Here is a 19,336-nt window from a genome sequence, read left to right as displayed (position 1 = left end):
AAAACACACACACACACACACACACACACACACACACACACACACACACACACACACACACACACACACACACTTGTTACTTATAACACTCTGTATTACCCAAATGGGGTCTAACAAATGTGAACTATTTCATGATTTTTTTTCATTTATTTAATTTTATTAAATCAATTTAATTTGTGCCAATTTAATAAATTACCCAATTTAATCAATATAATAAAAAGTCTATTGCATTTATTTGATTTATTCTATTTTTTATTTTTTATTTTTTTGAGCCAAGCAGGCATTTATGTAAACTGTTGATGCTCACAAATGTTAGTACTAAACGATGTTAATAAAAAATGAGAAACAATTTTATGTTTGGCATTCCTTCCACACGAATCGTACCGAAATTGAACGGAGCCGTGACTTAAAAACCGAGGTACGTCCCAAACCGCAAATTGTTTGTACCGTTGCACCTCTAATATTGAATATATAATTTTGTGAAAACTACAATTAGCCTAAGATTGAGACAAATTCATTCAGAAAACATCTCGGATCCGAGTGCAGGAGTTACCTAGCGGGATGCTGTGCTCACTGATGATCTTCTCCGGCTCTCGTGACGGTGACGGAGCTTTGATGCCGATCCTCTGCGGTGAACTGGCAGGCTGTCCGTGAACCGTGTCTGAAATTTACACACATTTCTTTTATAATGGCGAATCAGGCATTTGTAATACGATCACTTTTTTGTTTACTCTGTCGTTTTCTGTCGTTATGACGATGAAGCGTTTTGAATCGCTCGATTGGCTAACTAAGGAAAGGAGGTGAAGAGAGATATGATTTACACTTCGTTTTTCAGATTTAATAAAAGTTGTGATAGTAAGCAAGTCTTCCTGAAATAAACAGAATCGGAAACTAAGGTACAGGACGCATGACGTTGGCGGAATCTATTTACATAATGATAAAGTTACGAGCCAGAAGTTATATGCTATATAAAGTAACATTAGCTAGCAACTTTAACTCAGTTAGAAGCTTGTGGGGCTTTTTCGTTTATATCTTTGGAGATGAAGTTTCTACCTCACACACACACACACACACACACACACACGCACACACGTCATAGCATTATGCCTAATATTGTGTTGGCCCCCATTTTGCTGACAAATCAGTCATGACCCGTCGAGCATCAATAGCCTGAACTTCTTCAGCAGTTTGAGCTACAGGAGCTCCTCTGTCGGATCGGACCACGCGCATCAATGAGCCTCGGCCGGCCACGACCCTGTCGCCGGTTCAACACTGTTTCTACCTTGGAGCATTTTTGATAGATACTGACCACTGCAGACCAGGAACATCCCACAAGAGCTGCAGTTTTGAAGATGCTCTGACCCAGTCGTCTAGACGCCACAATTTGTCAAACTCTTAAATCCTTACGCTCATCCATTTTTTTTGCTTCTAACATCAACTTTTAGGACAAAATGTTCACTTGCTGCCTCATATATCTCACCGATTTCACTAGAAGACCTAAACCTAGCATGAGGACATAAAGACCTGCTTTACATGGGTTGGAGTGGAAAATGTCTTGATATAGAGATCTGACCCTCAACCTTAGTGAACATCTTTGGGATGTTTTGACTGTACCCCAGGATTTCTCAACTCCTCCTACACCCTTGTGGATGTGAATGAGCACAAATCTCCACAAAATCTAGTGATACGTCTTTCTAGAAGAGTAAATGTGTACCTCTCTTCAGGTTCTCCTCAACATGCTGTGTTTCTTTCTTCTCAGTGTCACTCGTGCTCGCCGTCTCGCCGCCCGTGTGTACGTCCGTGACCTTTTCCGTCTCGCACACGCTCTCAGGCGCGGTGGTGGTGTGTGACGTATGTGTCAGAGTCCCGCACGGCTCCACTGCCTCGTCCAGCGCATTCTTAAACTCTTTATTTGGGAAAAGGCAGATGTGAGACGCCGGTTCCTCCGGGCATTCGGACTTAGACGATTCCTCCGTCGGAGCGTCCGGAGCAGACACGGACTCCTGTTTCTCTTCCTTCGCCGGCGTGTGCTCCTGCGCCTCCTCACGTCCCTCCTCTTCCTCTTCCTGCAGCTCGGGGAGATCGGGCTCGACGATGGAGTCGTCCTCTTCTCCCACCTCGTCTACCGTCACCAGCTCCTCCATACTTTTAGGGTACCAGCACTCGCCCTCCGTGTCCTCACCACTCCCACACTCCTCCACCTGGTGGACAAGAGAAAGACAGTAATAGAGTGAGAGAAAGAGGAGAACGCAAGATCTTGCATTGATGTGCGAATCTGATATTCCTGGATATTCTTGTTACGAATGCGATGTAGCACAGCTGCCATGTTGCACCCGTATTCAAGTTACCTCGCTGTCTCGGTCACGCTCGCCCTCGCTGGCCTCTGTAGGTTTGCTGCTGTGCGGAGATGAGGATCTCTCTTTGGCTCGGTGCTCTGTAGATTCTTTCTGTGAATCACACCCACACACATACATCATTAGACTTTATACTTAATCCCCATTTAAAGGAAAAGCTTTGGCTGGAATTCGATTAGTGTAGTGCAGCGTACATGGATGTCGGCCTCTCTGTCGTCCTTCTCGTGCCTCCTGCTCGTCCTCCTGCCTCGGCCTTCCTCGGCGAGCTCGGGTTCCGAATGCCTGCTTCTGTGATGCTCGGCGCCTCCGTCTCGCCTCTTGAACTTCGCCTCGCGCCTCTGGTGCTGGGAGACGCGCAGCTGCTTGTCCTTCTTGTAGAAATCGTCGGAGGGATGGTGGGACGAGAAGTAGCGCTCCCTGCCGCGCTCGTCAGCCGCTTTGAGGTAGGACTTCCTGCGCTCGTCGTCGCCGCCGTTGCGCCACTCGTCCCGGTCGCGCGACGTCCAGTCCCAGGATCCACGCCGCGGCCCGACGCCGTTCATCCAGGGTGTCGCCTGGGGGCTGTGGGAGGAGCTGCAGGAGGTGAAGCTGGGGCTGTGCGAGGGCGGAGTCAGGGAGCGAGTGATGGGGCTGCGCGATCGTGCTCGCTCCGGGGGATACCTAGAAAACACAAAATACTTCCTGGTACATGGGTTTCTCCTCGTCATCCGAAGCGAGCTGATGAGGATTTCAATGCTTTCATTAAAAAAAAATTCATTTCTTTCATACCGGTCCATCTCATGCTGCTCCCCTCTCTCTCTCTGAGAGTTGATGTCTTGGATAATGGACTCAACGTCTTTACCAGGTTTCTGCGTTCACACAGTAAAAAAGACACGTACACAGGGTTTAAATACTGTATACGACGTGGTTTCTAAAAGTTTTGAGACTAGTACTTTAACACGCCAACGGCACCGACTTTTCACCTTCAGCTGCAGCTCCTTATATCTCTTGGACATGCGGATGAGGAGCTTCTGGTCGTTAATAGTGGCCGGATGGAGCTGGTAGTACTGCACCATGGCCTGAGCTGCCTCCACATAAGCCATCTCCAGGAAAGCCTGGAAACAAAAACAGGATTAGTTCTGCAGCTCTTTCTCCTGGCATTGTAAATCTCGAGGGCAGTTACGAGGCCGATTCGGCGCACTGAACCGGCTCGTGAAACCAAGGAGCAGACGGTGGTATGTGATTTAAAAGTCGAGCGAAATATCTCCTGAGTGAGACATCATGCAATAATGAGCGCTGGCTCTGAGTGCGAACACTGAGACCACTGGATCATAAATAGATGCACATCAAAACACAAAACACCTTTTAGAAATCATTTCAAAATATTAAATCATTTGCGGTAATTAATCAATAATTAATTAGTTTTTTTTTTTTATTTGTAAAGAAAGAGCACAGTATATAAGCAAATTATGTTTAAGAATAAATAGTAAAAAAAATAACGAGTTTGATCAGGATCTTGATTGTGGTGATGGCGTACCTGGTGTGTGGAGCGCATGAGGATGTAGTTGGTGACTTTGCCGAAGGGCAGGCCCAGGTTTATCACATCGTTCTCTGTGCAGCTGCCCTCAGGGAGGTTACAGATGTGGACCACTCGCCCGGGACCCGGCTTCCGCGGCACAAACTGCAGCCGGGGGAAAGAAGAAACTCGTATTATGTCTCGTAGCGCTGAAATAAACTTCCTGCTGATTTCAGTGTTAAATGTATTCATTAATATGGATTTTGGAAATGCAGATGTGACAGCTTTACATTTAAGTCTCACATCAGGGCAATGCATTAAAGCTGATATTGCATTTAAATAAACATACACTGTTTATTCAAGTGTGTTAAGTCAAGAGTCTGAGAGTTTGAGAACCTAAAAGCCTCAAAGTTTGCGAGTTTAAAAGTCTGAGTCTAAGAGGCTGAAATTCTGAGAAGCTGAGTGTCTGAAAGTCTGCAATTTAAAGACCCCAACAGTTTGAGAGTCTGAGCCTCCAAGAGTCCGAAAGTCTGATAATTCAGGACCCCAAGAGTCTAAAAACCGAAGACCTCTTAACCCTTAGAGTCAAAAATTCTGAAAACATAAGACCCCAAGAGTCTGAGGGTCTGAAAGTCTGAGAGCCTAAAAGTCTGAGAATTTAGGACCCCAAGAGTCTAAAAGTCTAAAAACCGAAGACCCCTTAACCCTTAGAGTCAAAAAGTCTGAAAACATAAGACCCCAGGAGTCTGGGAGTCTGAGAGCCTGAAAGTCTGAGAAGTCAAGACCCCAAGAGTCTGAGAGTCTGAATGTGTGAAATCTTGAGAGCCTAAAATTTGCTGAGTCATGCTTATGGTAAATGTATATATGTGTGTGCGTGTGTGTGTGTGTGTGTGTGTGTGTGTGTGTGTGTGTGTGTGTGTGTGTGTGTGTGTGATTGACAGGCGTGTGTGTTGGAGCCTGGTACATGTGAACGCAGGGTCAAAGGGCACTTTGAACATGGAGTGTTTGGGCACAACAAATGTTTCTCACACACACACACACACACACACACACACACACACACACACACACACACACACACACACACACACACACATATATATTTCAAACTAACCTACTGAAACAAGACGCGAATCAAATCACCACAAAGGCAGTATTTTATTTGAAATCAATCTAAACAGTTATTTCACTGTAATTCTGTCTGAAATGTTGACACACCAGGTGCGTTTTTGATCCAAAAATTCATACATGGTACATGTGCGTGTACCAAACCGAACGACTCGGATGTTCATATCGAAAATTTTTCTGTGAATTTGGTATTAATGTGTAATAAAGACACACAGCTGAACCGAATGACAGTCAGGAGTGTACTACAGTTGAATCCCAGTCGCATCCACGTTTCGTCCGCGTTTCGTCCGCGTTTCGTCCGCGTTTCGTCTGTTTAGCGGTTATTTCGCTGTAACTTTGTGCGGCTGTCTATCAGAAGGTCACGATCATAAACAGATTCAGAAATAGCACCCAGCATGCTGTTTATGCTTTTACAAGACGACAATAAGCGTCGAGTAGCGCGCGCCATGAGCCAGACTAATAAAATGTGTTCACGGGACTAAGGACGGATCTTTACACGTTAGCGGGGCGGCCTACTAAAGCCTAATGAGGTGAGCGCTGACGGGACGAGTGCGGATCCGATAATGCGACGCACGACGCCTTGTGTGACCGAGGCTCGTTTGAAGTACAAGGTCGATCGGAAATAGGTTGAATGGCAGCACAACTGGTCTGATATTAAAAAAAAACTGCTATTAACCCTTTCAGGCATGGCGTCCACTACAGTGGGAAGCCTTTTTGAATCATTTAATTGGCAGCATGATGTCCCATCCAACCGTGTCTGGAACTCTGGAAGCGATGTCCACGATTCCACTTAAATGTTGAATTTGTATCTCTTTATTATTTTTAGATATTGTATCATACATTCAAAATGGCGGAAGAAAAGACGAGATGCACCAAGCGTACGAATAGCATGCAAGAAAAAACCCAAGTGTGTTCGCCAAGCACGTCGAGTGGGATTGTGTCCTGGGCGCTTCGAAATGTTGCATTCTTGTTAAACAATGAATAATCCCTCTCTCGAAATCATAAACAGCTTTTTGTTTGAATGAATAAAACATTTTATTAGTTGGTAGGAGAAGAAAAATCTAATGATAGTTTTTGATAAAAACTGTTTTCCATTTTTAATATGCCCAGTATGCTTTTCAAATGTTCTCTCTATTGGTGTTGATAATGAATGTGTTATTTATACCATTTGCTTTTAGTAAATGTTTTAATAACATAGTTCTACTGAATTTTTCTACCACTGATGCACGGTGTCCACTACAGTAAACAGCTATGTAACTCTCTCAAACTAAAATATGTTAATAATATTAATATCTTAAAAAGTTATACTAAGAAAAATGCTTACTTTGTGATGTACTAATTCATGCATGAAAGGGTTAAACAAAGGTATGAGAAATAGACACATCATACAAGTAAGCAATTTTGATATGAGAACTTGTCTGGTTGAATCGAATAAGCGCTCTTTACAAACACGGCGAACAGAAAAGCATCATCTATTTCCAGTCAACTCTGGGTCAAACTGTAGACTCAAAAACTTGTAGCATTGTAGCACGTCGCCCTCGAGTTTCAAAGTGTTGAGATGCTTTTCCACGGATGTAGAGTGGTAGTTTGAGTTACTCTGACCTTCCTGTCGGCTTGAACTGACGCTTAGGGGATTTTTTTATATTTGTTTCGTGTGAAAGAAATCACAGCAATGTCGATATCCATGTCCAAACATCTCTGTGCCTCATGCCCCAGCCTCGTGGTTACTCGTGATCTCTCAGTAATACTCAGTGTACTGTAAGTGTAAGTGTGCACTCTGTGTCCACTCCCACACTCCTAATTTAGGAAGATTTTCACATTACACCATCGCATTGCCCCGCTCTGTGTGATCCCCCATCCTTCCACCGCTGTCTATAATAAATCAGAAACCGAGATGCTGCAGGTTTCTTTTCGCGAATGTTTCAAACAAACGCGATCTGCGGAATTGTCCTCCAGCTCCAGATCAAAGCGCATGCTATAAAATCCATCGTGTTCATGAGGTGTCACGTTGGACACGGACCTGGCAGCAGCAGCAGCAGCAGCCTTTCCTGTTCTGTTTGTTTATCCTGACGCCTGTCCGACTCTGTCCGAGTCTCGAGTGCCCCCGAACCCGAGCTCTCCCTCAGGACTTAAACGCAACTCCACAACCTCCCGAACGCTTCCTGACCTCCCGAAGCTTGGGCTCGGACTCGACAGCAAAAGCAAAAGCTTTCGACTGCGTCTTTTTGCTTCGCTGGCTAAAGATGAGCAGTGAGTTCTGTCTCGCTTCGGAAAGCATAAAAGAAGGCTACATGCAAATCAATAAAACACAACTCCTATATACTTTTGTTTATATTATATTACAGAATTATTATATTATAACATTGTTATAATAAACATAATACTATTATAATTATGAAAAATTCATATCAATTTCATTCATGCAATTTTTCTTTTTAATATTGTTATTGAAGTAAATTATGCAGAATTATAGTACGATTCAACTATTAATAGTAACTATTTAATATATACATAAAAGTTAAGGTTTTTATTGAAATACTTCTTATAAGGAAACTACAGCATGTGCAGCTGCTTTGGAAAAAAAATCTAAACAATAGAACACTTGATCATTCAGAAGTTCATTCATAAGGGTTTTGTGTGTGTTTTATGAAGCCAATGACAGGAATCTATGTTCTCATTAGAATATAATACGGAAATAATGAAATCATTCTTGCATCGTTTTATTTAACGTAGGCATTTCTCAATGAGTAGGAAAAGTTGAAATCTGCAAACAAATAACTAAAATTTCACAGAATGTTAAACTTACTACAACCACATTAGGTGTATTTTTTTTTACTGTAAAATTTACTGTAAAAGAAAAGTGTTTTTTTTTTTTATTCAAATATATTTTAATATTAAAATGGTCATAATATTAAATTGTTGTAAATAATTTGATTTGATAATGTATTCAATAATAATAATATTAGTGATATTTTTCTCATTGTTGATAGTTATTATAATTCTTTCATTACGTAATAACAGAAATATCAACTCCTGTGAAGTCAGCTAGCCGAAAATAATTGTTATAAGCTGCGATATTCGTTTACACTGTTACAATAGAAAGCACTCGAGTTTTGGCTTTATTTTGTGCTGCGATGGTCAGATAATAAACCGGATCTTATGACGATATAATTCCCACATAAGTTCCACATATTAGGCAATTAGGCAAAGAAATAGACGGTGGGAAGAGGATTATATTGACATTATTAGTTGTTTGATTGATTGACAAGTGAGAAGTGTTTGATTAGTACCTCCTCGTCACGCTAGACGATTGCCAATAATCTTGAAGCTACAATTACATTATCGGTGCGAAGGTAAATTTAGCTTGACAGCATGTGGCCATTCGCAGGAATGTGGGAAGGGTAAAGCAATGGATTTTTTGGACACAATCAAAGGTTTCGTTTCTCTCATTAGCGGGCAGGAGCACGGCCGGATGGCGAGGATGGTTTCACCAGCACAATGCACCGGCTACCAGAGCCCAGTCAGGAGATACGGCTGGGCTCTTAAGCTTTTAACTACATGCTTGCAATTGCCATGGAATACTCACACACTTATAAATGACTTTGGATTAAAGGAAATCAAATCTAAACGAGCCGCCCTGTGCTGTGATTACACTCGTACACTCCTTATCCTCCTCCTACTCACAAACTGTTATTAAAGACTGTAATAAAAAAAGTTTAAATATTAAAGACATTTTTTCAATCGAAATTATCCAAGAAACAATTCCAGTAATTAGATATTGTATTGTTTCTCAGGTAATCCAAGCCTGATAAATGGCCAACAGCTGTATGTGTCTGTGCGTGTGTGTGTTTAGTTGTGTTGTTTGTGTGTGCAGCTGTGAAATACACAGCTGGAAAAAAAGATCACGTTTATGTGAGGCGGAAATTGGATTTCCCAGTTCAATTCAACAACAACCAATACGATAAACTTCCATTAACAGAAAAAAAAAACAGTTCTGGATATTTGTGAAAATAATGGACGTCATGGCTTGAAGGTGGCTAATAGGTGGTCTGCGTTGCCAGATCTTGGGGGAAAATATGAAAGAAATTCCACTGCAACCAACAATCTCAAAAACTGCACAAAAAGACATGATACTTCTCTAAACCAATGTGAAAAACTTGGGAAACAAAGCCACTTTATTTATTCGTTTGTTTTTTGTTTGTTTGTTTGGGTTTTTTCCGGAGTCTGTGCTTTAAAAACAAGTTCACAGTGGTGAGTAAACATTTCTCTTTTGTTGGTACAATAGTAGTATTAGTAGTAGTACATAAAGTATTATTATTATTATTATTATTATTATTATTATTATTATTATTATTTTAAAATGGACTGTGATATTCCACCAGGTTATAGACTATCTATAAAGGCTGTAAGGTCTCTTTTCATGGCCATGGTCTTGTTTATAATTTGTAATCATTTTCAAATTGTTGTGTTATTATCATTAAATGCCCAAAAAAAAGGTGAAAATTTTGGGGTAGCCTGAATTCCGATTGCGAAACCGAATTTCATCCAGTTTTATCTAGCAACTAATATCGATATTTCTATTTCATTAAGAAAATAAAAATCAATGCTCCCAGTCTGAGTGCTTATGCCAATTCGATCTCATGACCTATGATGTATTTCTAGAGTTATCTCTCAAAACGCATGTGTGGCTGATGCTATAAAAAGCCCACAGACAAATAAAACAAAACCGTGTGTGGAATTAGATCTGTTTGGCACGAGTTAAACCTGCCAGAGCAGTTGTCCTGAAAGTATTCCCACCCTCCGAATCACCTCAGAGACAAAACACAAACTGCAGCGGCGCATGAGAGGGAAATTTCCAAAAAAGATAAACAAAAATCAATCGTGAATCAGTAGCTTAGCAATCATTCATGGCAAAATATGAGGCTGTTTTGCCTCAAAGCCGATTCAGTGCGATGAAAAAGAATTCATTAGCCATCAACTGTTATTGATGGCTAATGAATTCTTTACTGTAAATCCATCTGTGTCGACCCTGCAGTGCCTGAGATGATAATCTCTACCGTGATTATCTGTAATTGCCTTCAGGCTTTAGTAATAAGATGACAGTAATTTGTCAGTCAACAAAGCAGTAATATTCCCTCTCGTATTTGTTTTCCGAGCGTGAGATACGAGAGGGGCTGGGTAAAGTGTTAAAGTTTGCTAGATTAGTTATATTCAAATTAAAGTCGACACTTCATCACTTCACACAGGGAAATGAGATTCATCATCACACCGTGGCTCGTTCCAAACGCAAGTACTCAATATAGAATCAACTTGCTTTCCTGGGACCGAGCAAATTCCAAATATATTTATTCGAACTTTTGATCCTCGAGTCGCTTGCATGAGCATGTTTATCAAACTGACCTTTGTCCCCGGTGGGTGTGAGGTAAATCCCGCCCCCGAGAGAGGAAATGACTTCATAGGTGCAGCCGGTAAAAAAGAGGAGCCTCCGGTTGAAACATCTGCACAACAAAGTAAACAAAGGTCACATCAAAGAATGCGATGTATGCAAAGCTAGTTAGAAGCTCCCAGAATTCAAGGTCAGCACTGAAAATGCTGGGTTGCCTGGGTCCTTGTTTCTGACGAATAATTCAATAACATTCCATTGTTTCTGCTCGACTTACCTAATCATACGACTTTCTTTTACTTGATCCTTTACGCCACGTACGCATTGTGCGTCGTTACGCCTAAAAGCTCTGCACTTTCCGCACTCATTAACTGGCTTCCCAGGACGCCGTGCCCGCCATTGCTAAAACAACTCTGCCCACTGTTATTAATAAACGGCGTCCTGCGAGTGATCCGGCAGGCCACGTGCTCCGACTGCAACCCGAATGTCTGGCCCTAAAAATAGAGCCTTGCCTCAAAATTGTACCCACACCTCGTGGCCCCACCTCCCGTGTTATCGAACACACTGCACAAGGGGGGAAACTCCATGATTCAGCTTACCTTGGCCAGCGGTGGACAAGTACGCCATGGTGTTGTTACTCAATGCTGACCCGAGACATCCTTCCGAGGTGACGGGAAAGTGCAGGGCTCCAAGTGCAGGGCTGTAAGAGAACGGCACTGGTTTCAGACCCCAAATCCCACAGCAGGCTGTCTGGATTTATTTAATGACCCCACAGCTCAAATGTAGGTCATTACTTCTGTAAACACAGCGACAGACTCCTACCTAATGACTCGAGCCTGAAATTGAGTCTCTTGTGTTTATTTTCTCGCTGGGATTAAAAATACATTCCTTCAAATTTCATGCGAGAGCAATAAATACATCCATCGTCTACGCCAAACTGGATAAAAATAATGTCTCAACAAAAGCAAATCATACACTCTTTTAATAACCGCAGGAAGTTTCAGCTTTCAATCCGTCCACACAAATTAAAGGTGCCTCTGTCTTGTTACTCACCCGTCAGTGTAGAGCGAGCGATTCTGTATGTGCAGCTTGCCCTTCACGTGCTGGTCCCAGTCCTGAAAAGGCACCACACACACACAGTCCATCAGTCAGCAACAAGCTTCTCTATATCCAAGTGTTAGATTCCCCCAGTCGGATCAATTAAAGTGTACAGAGATTAACTCGAGGCAGAGCAAGAATGCTGAATGAAGGAGTGAAATAAAAGCGGTACTGCTAAAGAGTGCTGCACATCCTGTCTCCAAAGCCTGCCTCCAGTCGTTTCAAGCCAGCTGCTATCTTGGCTTTCACACTAACCTGAGAACAACTGGTTAAGCAAGCAGCATGAGATCATCTGTGCTTCAGTGACAGCTGCTATCCATTACCTTTTCTATCATCAAATGCCTGGATCACTTTTTAAGTTAATTATTCACTGCCAGCAAACTTGCATAAGAAAGGTCTAAAAGCATTCGTTATTTTCTGAAAAGCACAACTATCGCATGCTGGCCCTGTTTCCTTGATGGTACCCCCTCCCCTGTCAGAATCACTCACCTTCAAGTTGTAAACTTTCTTTTCACAAATGGTGCACTGGTGGGGTAGGTGTGACGGTGTGACGCCTTGATAGTCATTGACTTGGTGCGCCTGTAGGGTCATTCTCACTCGCCCCTCCTCATTCGTTTGTTGCTGTGAGTATCCCAGGAATCCTTGCTGACCACTAAACCCGAGGCCTCCGGCTGGGCTGAACTTGGGGTCACCGGTGGGCTCCTCAGGATTGTACAGTTCTGCTCGAGGACCAATAAATCCATGTGCGGATGATGCCCATGTACCGCCGCCGGCACACGTTCCTACATCCAGTTTAGCCGAGATGGGAAAGCCGGTCGGGTTTTTCCATTGTTCTGTAAGGCCAGAGTCCTGGATTTGACTTTCTGTAGAGTAGAAGTCTCTCTGGTAGTTATTCGGTTGGTTGCTGGTTTTGGTACCACTGATGCCTCCATACTGTGCTCCTTCACCTGCGTTACTGACCCCTGCTGTGGTTCCTCCCAGAAACCCTGCCTGAAATTTGTTGGCTTTATTCCCACATTCTCCATGTGGGTTGGTATTCTGGGTCATGTTCGCACCTCCTCCATAGTGATTCATTCGGATTCCGGCATGGTTCTGTGTAAATGCACCTCCTACCAGGTTGCCTAGGGGGGCTGCAGGAGGGGGAAAGGTTATGGGTGTGGAGGGAAAGCCTGTTCCTGGAGGCTGGGGCATGCAGGAGCCCCTGAGCTGGTTAAACAGTGGCTGAGACATGGCCACATTGGAGAGGACCTGATTGAGGACGGTGGTGGCGGCTGCAGTGTTGCTGCTCTGGGCGAGTTTGAGGCGGTGCAGGGTGAGCTGAGCCTGGAGCTGGGCCAACTGCAGACTCGCGGGAGTTAGGAGCAGATTTTGTCCGCCACCACTAAGGGCTCCAGCAACAGGAAGCACCTTCTTATCGAACTTATCTCCTGAACCAGTGCTGTAAATAGAGTCAGGACGAGTCGGTTAAGAGTGTAAAGAAGGAGGTAGAGTGAGCAAAAAAATGCTGTTTTTATGAATGTTGAGAAAGTGACAAAGATAAATGTTTATGAACTTAAATATAGAAATTATTTTAGGTGGAAATTGAACAGTAAAGGTGAATGAAGCAATGCAAGGTACAACAGCTGTAGGCAATTTCCTTTGCTGAAGGGATTTTACAACAAAAGTTCTCAGAATGTCATGGTTCTTGCTTTGATAAATTAAAAACCCAGTCGTGAACCCGTCAGTCATTATCTAACCAAAATACAGTTTGTTTATAATGTTTTTAAGAAGCAAGTAATATGAGCAAGTAACCCAAACTAACACAAGACGATTTCAATTCCCAACAAGTCCAACAGGCCCTGCATTTCCTAACTATTATTTAGTGTTAGTTTTGCGTAACCTGCTCGACCCTAATGAGAAGTTATCTGTACTGGAAAATCAACAGAGAAATACTTCTAATCCTCAGCACTAAATCAGATGACCGTGATCACAGGCCACAGCTCACCTTTAGGGTGAGAACTTGGCCTTCTGGCTTGTGTCCTGACTTGCTGTCGGTGCCTGTTTCTCTCTTACTGATTAATGTGTTTACATGCAAACTAAATTAAGCCTGCAGTAACACTAATCAAAGTCGTGTACAGTATCCTGATCGTTCCTCCGTTCTTGTCATGCTTATTAGGTAACATTCAGATAAAGACAAAATCCCTAAACAGGGAACGGCATGAGCCGATGCCAGTTTTTTTTTTTTTGCGGTTATCCGGATTGAATCAAGGTCCCTTAAATAGCCGGTGACACGACTAGGCATCGGGATTAATTTCCTTCCAAAAGCAAAACTTGATCTGCCAAGTGGAACCCGTCGTTCACATGTCCCACCAGGGAACAAGATTGCCGTCTTCACATTTCTTTTTTTTGTGTTGTTTGTTTTTTTTAAATTGGAATTCATGCAACTGAACCTTACAGGAGGATTAACACCTAGGAAATGTGGTGTTGAATGCGTCTAGAGTTTTGATATGGACTTAAAGGACTGTTTCCAGATCGTAAAATAACGGCGCTAGGCAAGCCGCTGTTTGATACAGTGATTAGAGCTGATAATATAATGATATCGTGGCTCTGGTGTTCCCAGTGAAAGTCCAAAAAATTCACCGTGAATAATAATACATAGTTTAGGCGTACGAAACTTTAAGAAACACACCGAGACGGCGAAAAGTGGCCAGTGTGAAAGTAGTTATTTATACGGGGTTGCGAAAATCGCAAACGATCGGTGATCCCTCGTTGATAAAACAACTGAGACTGCTTATGGATTTATTTCAAAATATGATAAATCTTGACAAACAGTGTGTCCAACAGGAGTTGATTTGGGCAATTAAACATGCACATCGCAGAAGTGGAAAACACATAACGAATCACATAACGAATCCAAACTAAATCAGGTCAGCGCAAAAGCCGGAATTAAGAGCGAAGCCGTTCTTTAGGGTCTGACATAGCATTCAGAAATGTGATTTTCCGCGTAAAGCATGCCTGTAAGTCCGTGCAGCTGTTGCGCCCCAGGACAGCTGTCTCAGATAGCGATCTGGCTGCGGCTGCAAAGGGTCCTGCTTTATGGCTTACAAGCACTAAAACATCCATATAAACAACGCTAACATACCTAAGTCTCTTTCAGATTGCTTCAAGGTTACACAGGCTGACGTGCAGCTCTCGGCATCGGAGATATTAGCGTGCGGGAACAGATTTGCAATAAATAATTGAGAAGCATTATTTGGAGCTAGGTTTAAAGGTATGGCAAAATAAATAAACCTTCAAATTACAGATTTATAGAAAGTCCTGAAACTGGAGACTCCTTCAAAAAAAGGTTTTTCCCCCTTGATAAATAAACTCTTACCTTTGATAGATCTCAGACTATGTTTCCATGGTGGATCAAGAGATTTTACATCGAATCCCAGCACCGGACGAAAAGATTTGTCACACGTCTGATTCGATCTTACCCGGAGGTTTCTGTGTGCCAGGGCATTTAATAAATGAGATTTAAAAAAAATAATAAAAAACAGATGTTTTCTTGCGCTCATTCAGAAGCGGACGAGATTCTGTTTCTTTAATCTACGAGTGTTTGAATCATAGCAGGCTGTCAAGACGAATTTGACCATGAAACTATTTAACTTTCTCTCATGTTTGGTAAAGCGGGTATATGAAGAGAGTTTCAAAGAAAGTTCTAGAAAGTTTTCAGGATTAAAAAAATATATATATAAAATATGAAAAAAAAAAGTCACCTTAAACATGCACGTTTTTGTCTTAAAAATTCAAAATAAATACAGAATAATTATAGAAACTTAGACTACAGAATAATTACAGAGTTAAAAAAATTTCAAACATCTTCAAAATCTGGGAATCTGCTACATGGAATAAATTTTTCCCATTTTTTTTCTGCACCTCGTATTGGATGAAATGTTGCCATTACAGGTGTGTTCCCAGACTGGAAAAACCTGACCAGGCTAATAGTGAAAACATTACGCCATCCGACCCTAACGTTACACAGATCTAATTCTATCTGAACGCTCAAAGTGTGAAGTTGAAGCTGCCCTGCGTGCAAACGATACCCGTTCTGTTATCACAAATAGAGTACGATTCTGTCTGGTCAACATACCAGCCTGATCATCGGCGCGCCTAAAATTACCGCCTGGGTTTGCTGCAGAGGGACGACGTAAACCTTTTTAATCCAAACAAACCCGAAAAGGAATGAGTGAAATTTCCTCCTAATCCCACCCTGGACCATGCTGCATTTTATTCAGTTATTTGATATCAGTAACATTAGAGTGTAACTCACACAATATATATTCTTTTTTTTTTTTTTTTGCTTTAATACGGATCTGAATTTCTCCATACAATCGAAACACCACTGGAGGAAGTTTTACAGGAGATATTTGTTCAGGTTTATAGGTGAAAAATCGAAGGATATTTGTAGCATTAATTTGTTAATGAACTAAAATAAAAGGCAAGAACTTCATGACTTGTGTTTTGGGAACCTGGTGTCTAACGTTGAAATCTTTCCAGTAGAAATTCAAATTGGAAAAAATTGTTCATATAAGTGGTACAAAAGTCGTAAAATTATAAATCTATTTAATGGTTATTATTCAGGTTTTATTGATTGAAACTGACTTAGCCACTAGATGACAAACTAATTAAACTGTTACATGTTTAAAATCCAGTAATAAAAAAGTGCCAAAAATGTGGCAAAAAAAGTATATATATATATATATATATATACAGTGAGGAAAATAAGTATTTGAACACGCTGCTATTTTGCAAGTTCTCCCACTTAGAAATCATGGAGGGGTCTGAAATTGTCATCGTAGGTGCATGTCCACTGTGAGAGACATAATCTAAAAAAAAAATCCAGAAATCACAATGTATGATATTTTAACAATTTATTTGTATGATACAGCTGCAAATAAGTATTTGAACACCTGAGAAAGTCAATGTTAATATTTGGTACAGTAGCCTTTGTTTGCTATTACAGAGGTCAAACATTTCCTGTAGTTTTTCACCAGGTTTGCACACACTGCAGGAGGGATTTTGGCCCACTCCTCCACACAGATCTTCTCTAGATCAGTCAGGTTTCTTGCCTGTCGCTGAGAAACACGGAGTTTGAGCTCCCTCCAAAGATTCTCTATTGGGTTTAGGTCTGGAGACTGGCTAGGCCACGCCAGAACCTTGATATGCTTCTTACAGAGCCACTCCTTGGTTATCCTGGCTGTGTGCTTCGGGTCATTGTCATGTTGGAAGACCCAGCCTCGACCCATCCTCAATGCTCTAACTGAGGGAAGGAGGTTGTTCCCCAAAATCTCGCAATACATGGCCCCGGTCATCCTCTCCTTAATACAGTGCAGTCGCCCTGTCCCATGTGCAGAAAAACACCCCCAAAGCATGATGCTACCACCCCCATGCTTCACAGTAGGGATGGTGTTCTTGGGATGGTACTCATCATTCTTCTTCCTCCAAACACGTTTAGTGGAATTATGACCCAAAAGTTCTATTATGGTCTCATCTGACCACATGACTTTCTTCCATGACTCCTCTGGATCATCCAAATGGTCATTGGCAAACTTAAGACGTGCCTGGACATGTGCTGGTTTAAGCAGGGGAACCTTCCGTGCCATGCATGATTTCAAACCATGACGTCTTAGTGTATTACTAACAGTAACCTTGGAAACGGTGGTCCCAGCTCTTTTCAGGTCATTGACCAGCTCCTCCCGTATAGTTCTGGGCTGATTTCTCACCTTCCTTAGGATCATTGAGACCCCACGAGGTGAGATCTTGCATGTAGCCCCAGACCGAGGGCGATTGACAGTCATGTTTAGCTTCTTCCATTTTCTAATGATTGCTCCAACAGTGGACCTTTTTTCACCAAGCCGCTTGGCAATTTCCCCGTAGCCCTTTCCAGCCTTGTGGAGGTGAACAATTTTGTCTCTAGTGTCTTTGGACAGCTCTTTGGTCTTGGCCATGTTAGTAGTTGGATTCTTACTGATTGTATGGGGTGGACAGGTGTCTTTATGCAGCTAACGACCTCAAACAGGTGCATCTAATTTAGGATAATAAATGTAGTGGAGGTGGACATTTTAAATGCAGACTAACAGGTCTTTGAGGGTCAGAATTCTAGCTGATAGACAGGTGTTCAAATACTTATTTGCAGCTGTATCATACAAATAAATAGTTTAAAAATCATACATTGTGATTTCTGGATTTTTTTTTTTATATTATGTCTCTCACAGTGGACATGCACCTACGATGACAATTTCAGACCCGATCATGATATCTAAGTGGGAGAACTTGCAAAATAGCAGGGTGTTCAAATACTTATTTTCCTCACTGTATATATACTTTTTTTGCCACATGGTCCAGGGTGGGATTAGGAGGAAATTATATATATATATATATATATATAAAACAAACAATATAATTTTTATTTGATTAACTATCTGACTATCCAGAACTATAAATTATATGAACAAAAGTATTGAAACAGAAATTTACCAGCCATATGTGCTTCTTTCCCAAAGATAGATAGATAGATAGATAGATAGATAGATAGATAGATAGATAGATAGATAGATAGATAGATAGATAGATAGATAGATAGATAGATAGATAGATAGATAGATAGATAGATAGATCGATCGATCGATCGATCGATAGAATGGAAGATCTTTCGCTATAGAGCTCCGAACTCAACCCTATTGAACACTTTTGAAATGAACTGCACCCCAGGCCTCCTTACTCTGAAATCTAGATGAACCTCTTTCCAGAACAGTGAAGGATATTAGAAGAGCAAATGTGGACTACATGTGGAATGTACAGAAAGTAAATGGCAGTCTTATGCTCCGGTTTTAACTGACTTTGATAGAAAAGCTTGTTAATTTTTTGGTATATTGGAGCAGACTAAAATAAAGGCATGTGTTAGTTCTTTCTTTTTTATGTTTATCTCTCGTTATATATCTCACTACACCACTGGTCACCGTTTTTCAAAACGAATATGGAGAAATGCGCAAAAAAAAGAGATTTTCGTTATTTATAATGATTATTCACCACATTTGGTTAAATTACTGGGTTCTGTATAAGCGCCCATTTGGTCAAGAGGTTTTTATAAAAGTAAAATGAAAGCACCTCAAAAAAGATCAAAATTTGGTTGGAATAAATGAATAATAATAATAATAATAATAATAATAATAATAATAATAATAATAATAATAATAATAAAAGTTATGGTCAGTGGTCAGTGATGTCGAGGTCGATTCAGTCGAACTTTTTCACGAGTTTGTGTTTCTTTAGTCTTAATAAACTTGCGATTGAATCCACTTCCTTCCACACTTAAACAACAAACAGACAAGTGAGCTTTTCACCAATACACACACACACACACACGCACACACACATACACACACACACACACACGCTCATGCACACAGTGTCACACTTTTACTAAAGGGAATCAATAAAAGGGTGTGTTTTACAGCGGGTCCCTCGTGTCCATCATCGCGCTTCACACTCTTCTTCCTCAAGTCTCATGTTTCAGCAGCTCTCTACACCAGCTGGACTTATACCACACACACACACACACACACACACACACACACACACACACACACACACACACACACACACACACACACACACACACACACACAAACACATTTTCTCTTTCCTCAATCACTCCTTTCACCTTCTACAATTACTTAAAATAAAAAAAGATCAAATAAAATATATGAACAAATAAATTCATAAATAATTACACCAACAAACAAATAAATATCTAGTAATTGTTTTTTGTTTTCAGTGATTTTTTCAAAACAAATTCAAATAAATAATAAATTAATAAATCTTCTTGCATCCATGGCTTCTAAAAAATAAAAT

At 41.3% G+C, this 19,336-nt stretch overlaps 1 protein-coding gene across 2 annotated transcripts in view; it reads right to left on the bottom strand.

Annotated features, from left to right (window-relative positions):
• Positions 1-19,336, bottom strand: part of rbm20 (RNA binding motif protein 20) — a 44,934-nt gene that overhangs the window by 3,745 nt on the left and 21,853 nt on the right. For both annotated transcript variants that reach the window (XM_083549719.1, XM_083549720.1), the window contains 11 exons: positions 11,948-12,896; positions 11,414-11,475; positions 10,960-11,060; positions 10,378-10,475; positions 3,871-4,014; positions 3,317-3,448; positions 3,123-3,202; positions 2,549-3,014; positions 2,349-2,447; positions 1,715-2,201; positions 554-661 (listed from right to left, as the gene is read on the bottom strand). In XM_083549719.1, coding sequence (XP_083405845.1) covers positions 554-661; positions 1,715-2,201; positions 2,349-2,447; positions 2,549-3,014; positions 3,123-3,202; positions 3,317-3,448; positions 3,871-4,014; positions 10,378-10,475; positions 10,960-11,060; positions 11,414-11,475; positions 11,948-12,896 — 2,726 coding nt within the window. The remainder of the gene's footprint in view (positions 1-553; positions 662-1,714; positions 2,202-2,348; positions 2,448-2,548; positions 3,015-3,122; positions 3,203-3,316; positions 3,449-3,870; positions 4,015-10,377; positions 10,476-10,959; positions 11,061-11,413; positions 11,476-11,947; positions 12,897-19,336) is intronic.

The sequence above is a fragment of the Silurus aristotelis genome, assembly GCF_946808225.1.
Source record: "Silurus aristotelis genome assembly, chromosome: 9".
In the NCBI taxonomy this organism is placed as follows: Eukaryota; Metazoa; Chordata; class Actinopteri; order Siluriformes; family Siluridae; genus Silurus; species Silurus aristotelis.
The sequence above is the reverse complement of the archived record's forward strand: the minus strand, read 5'-3'. Positions and strand labels throughout refer to the sequence as shown.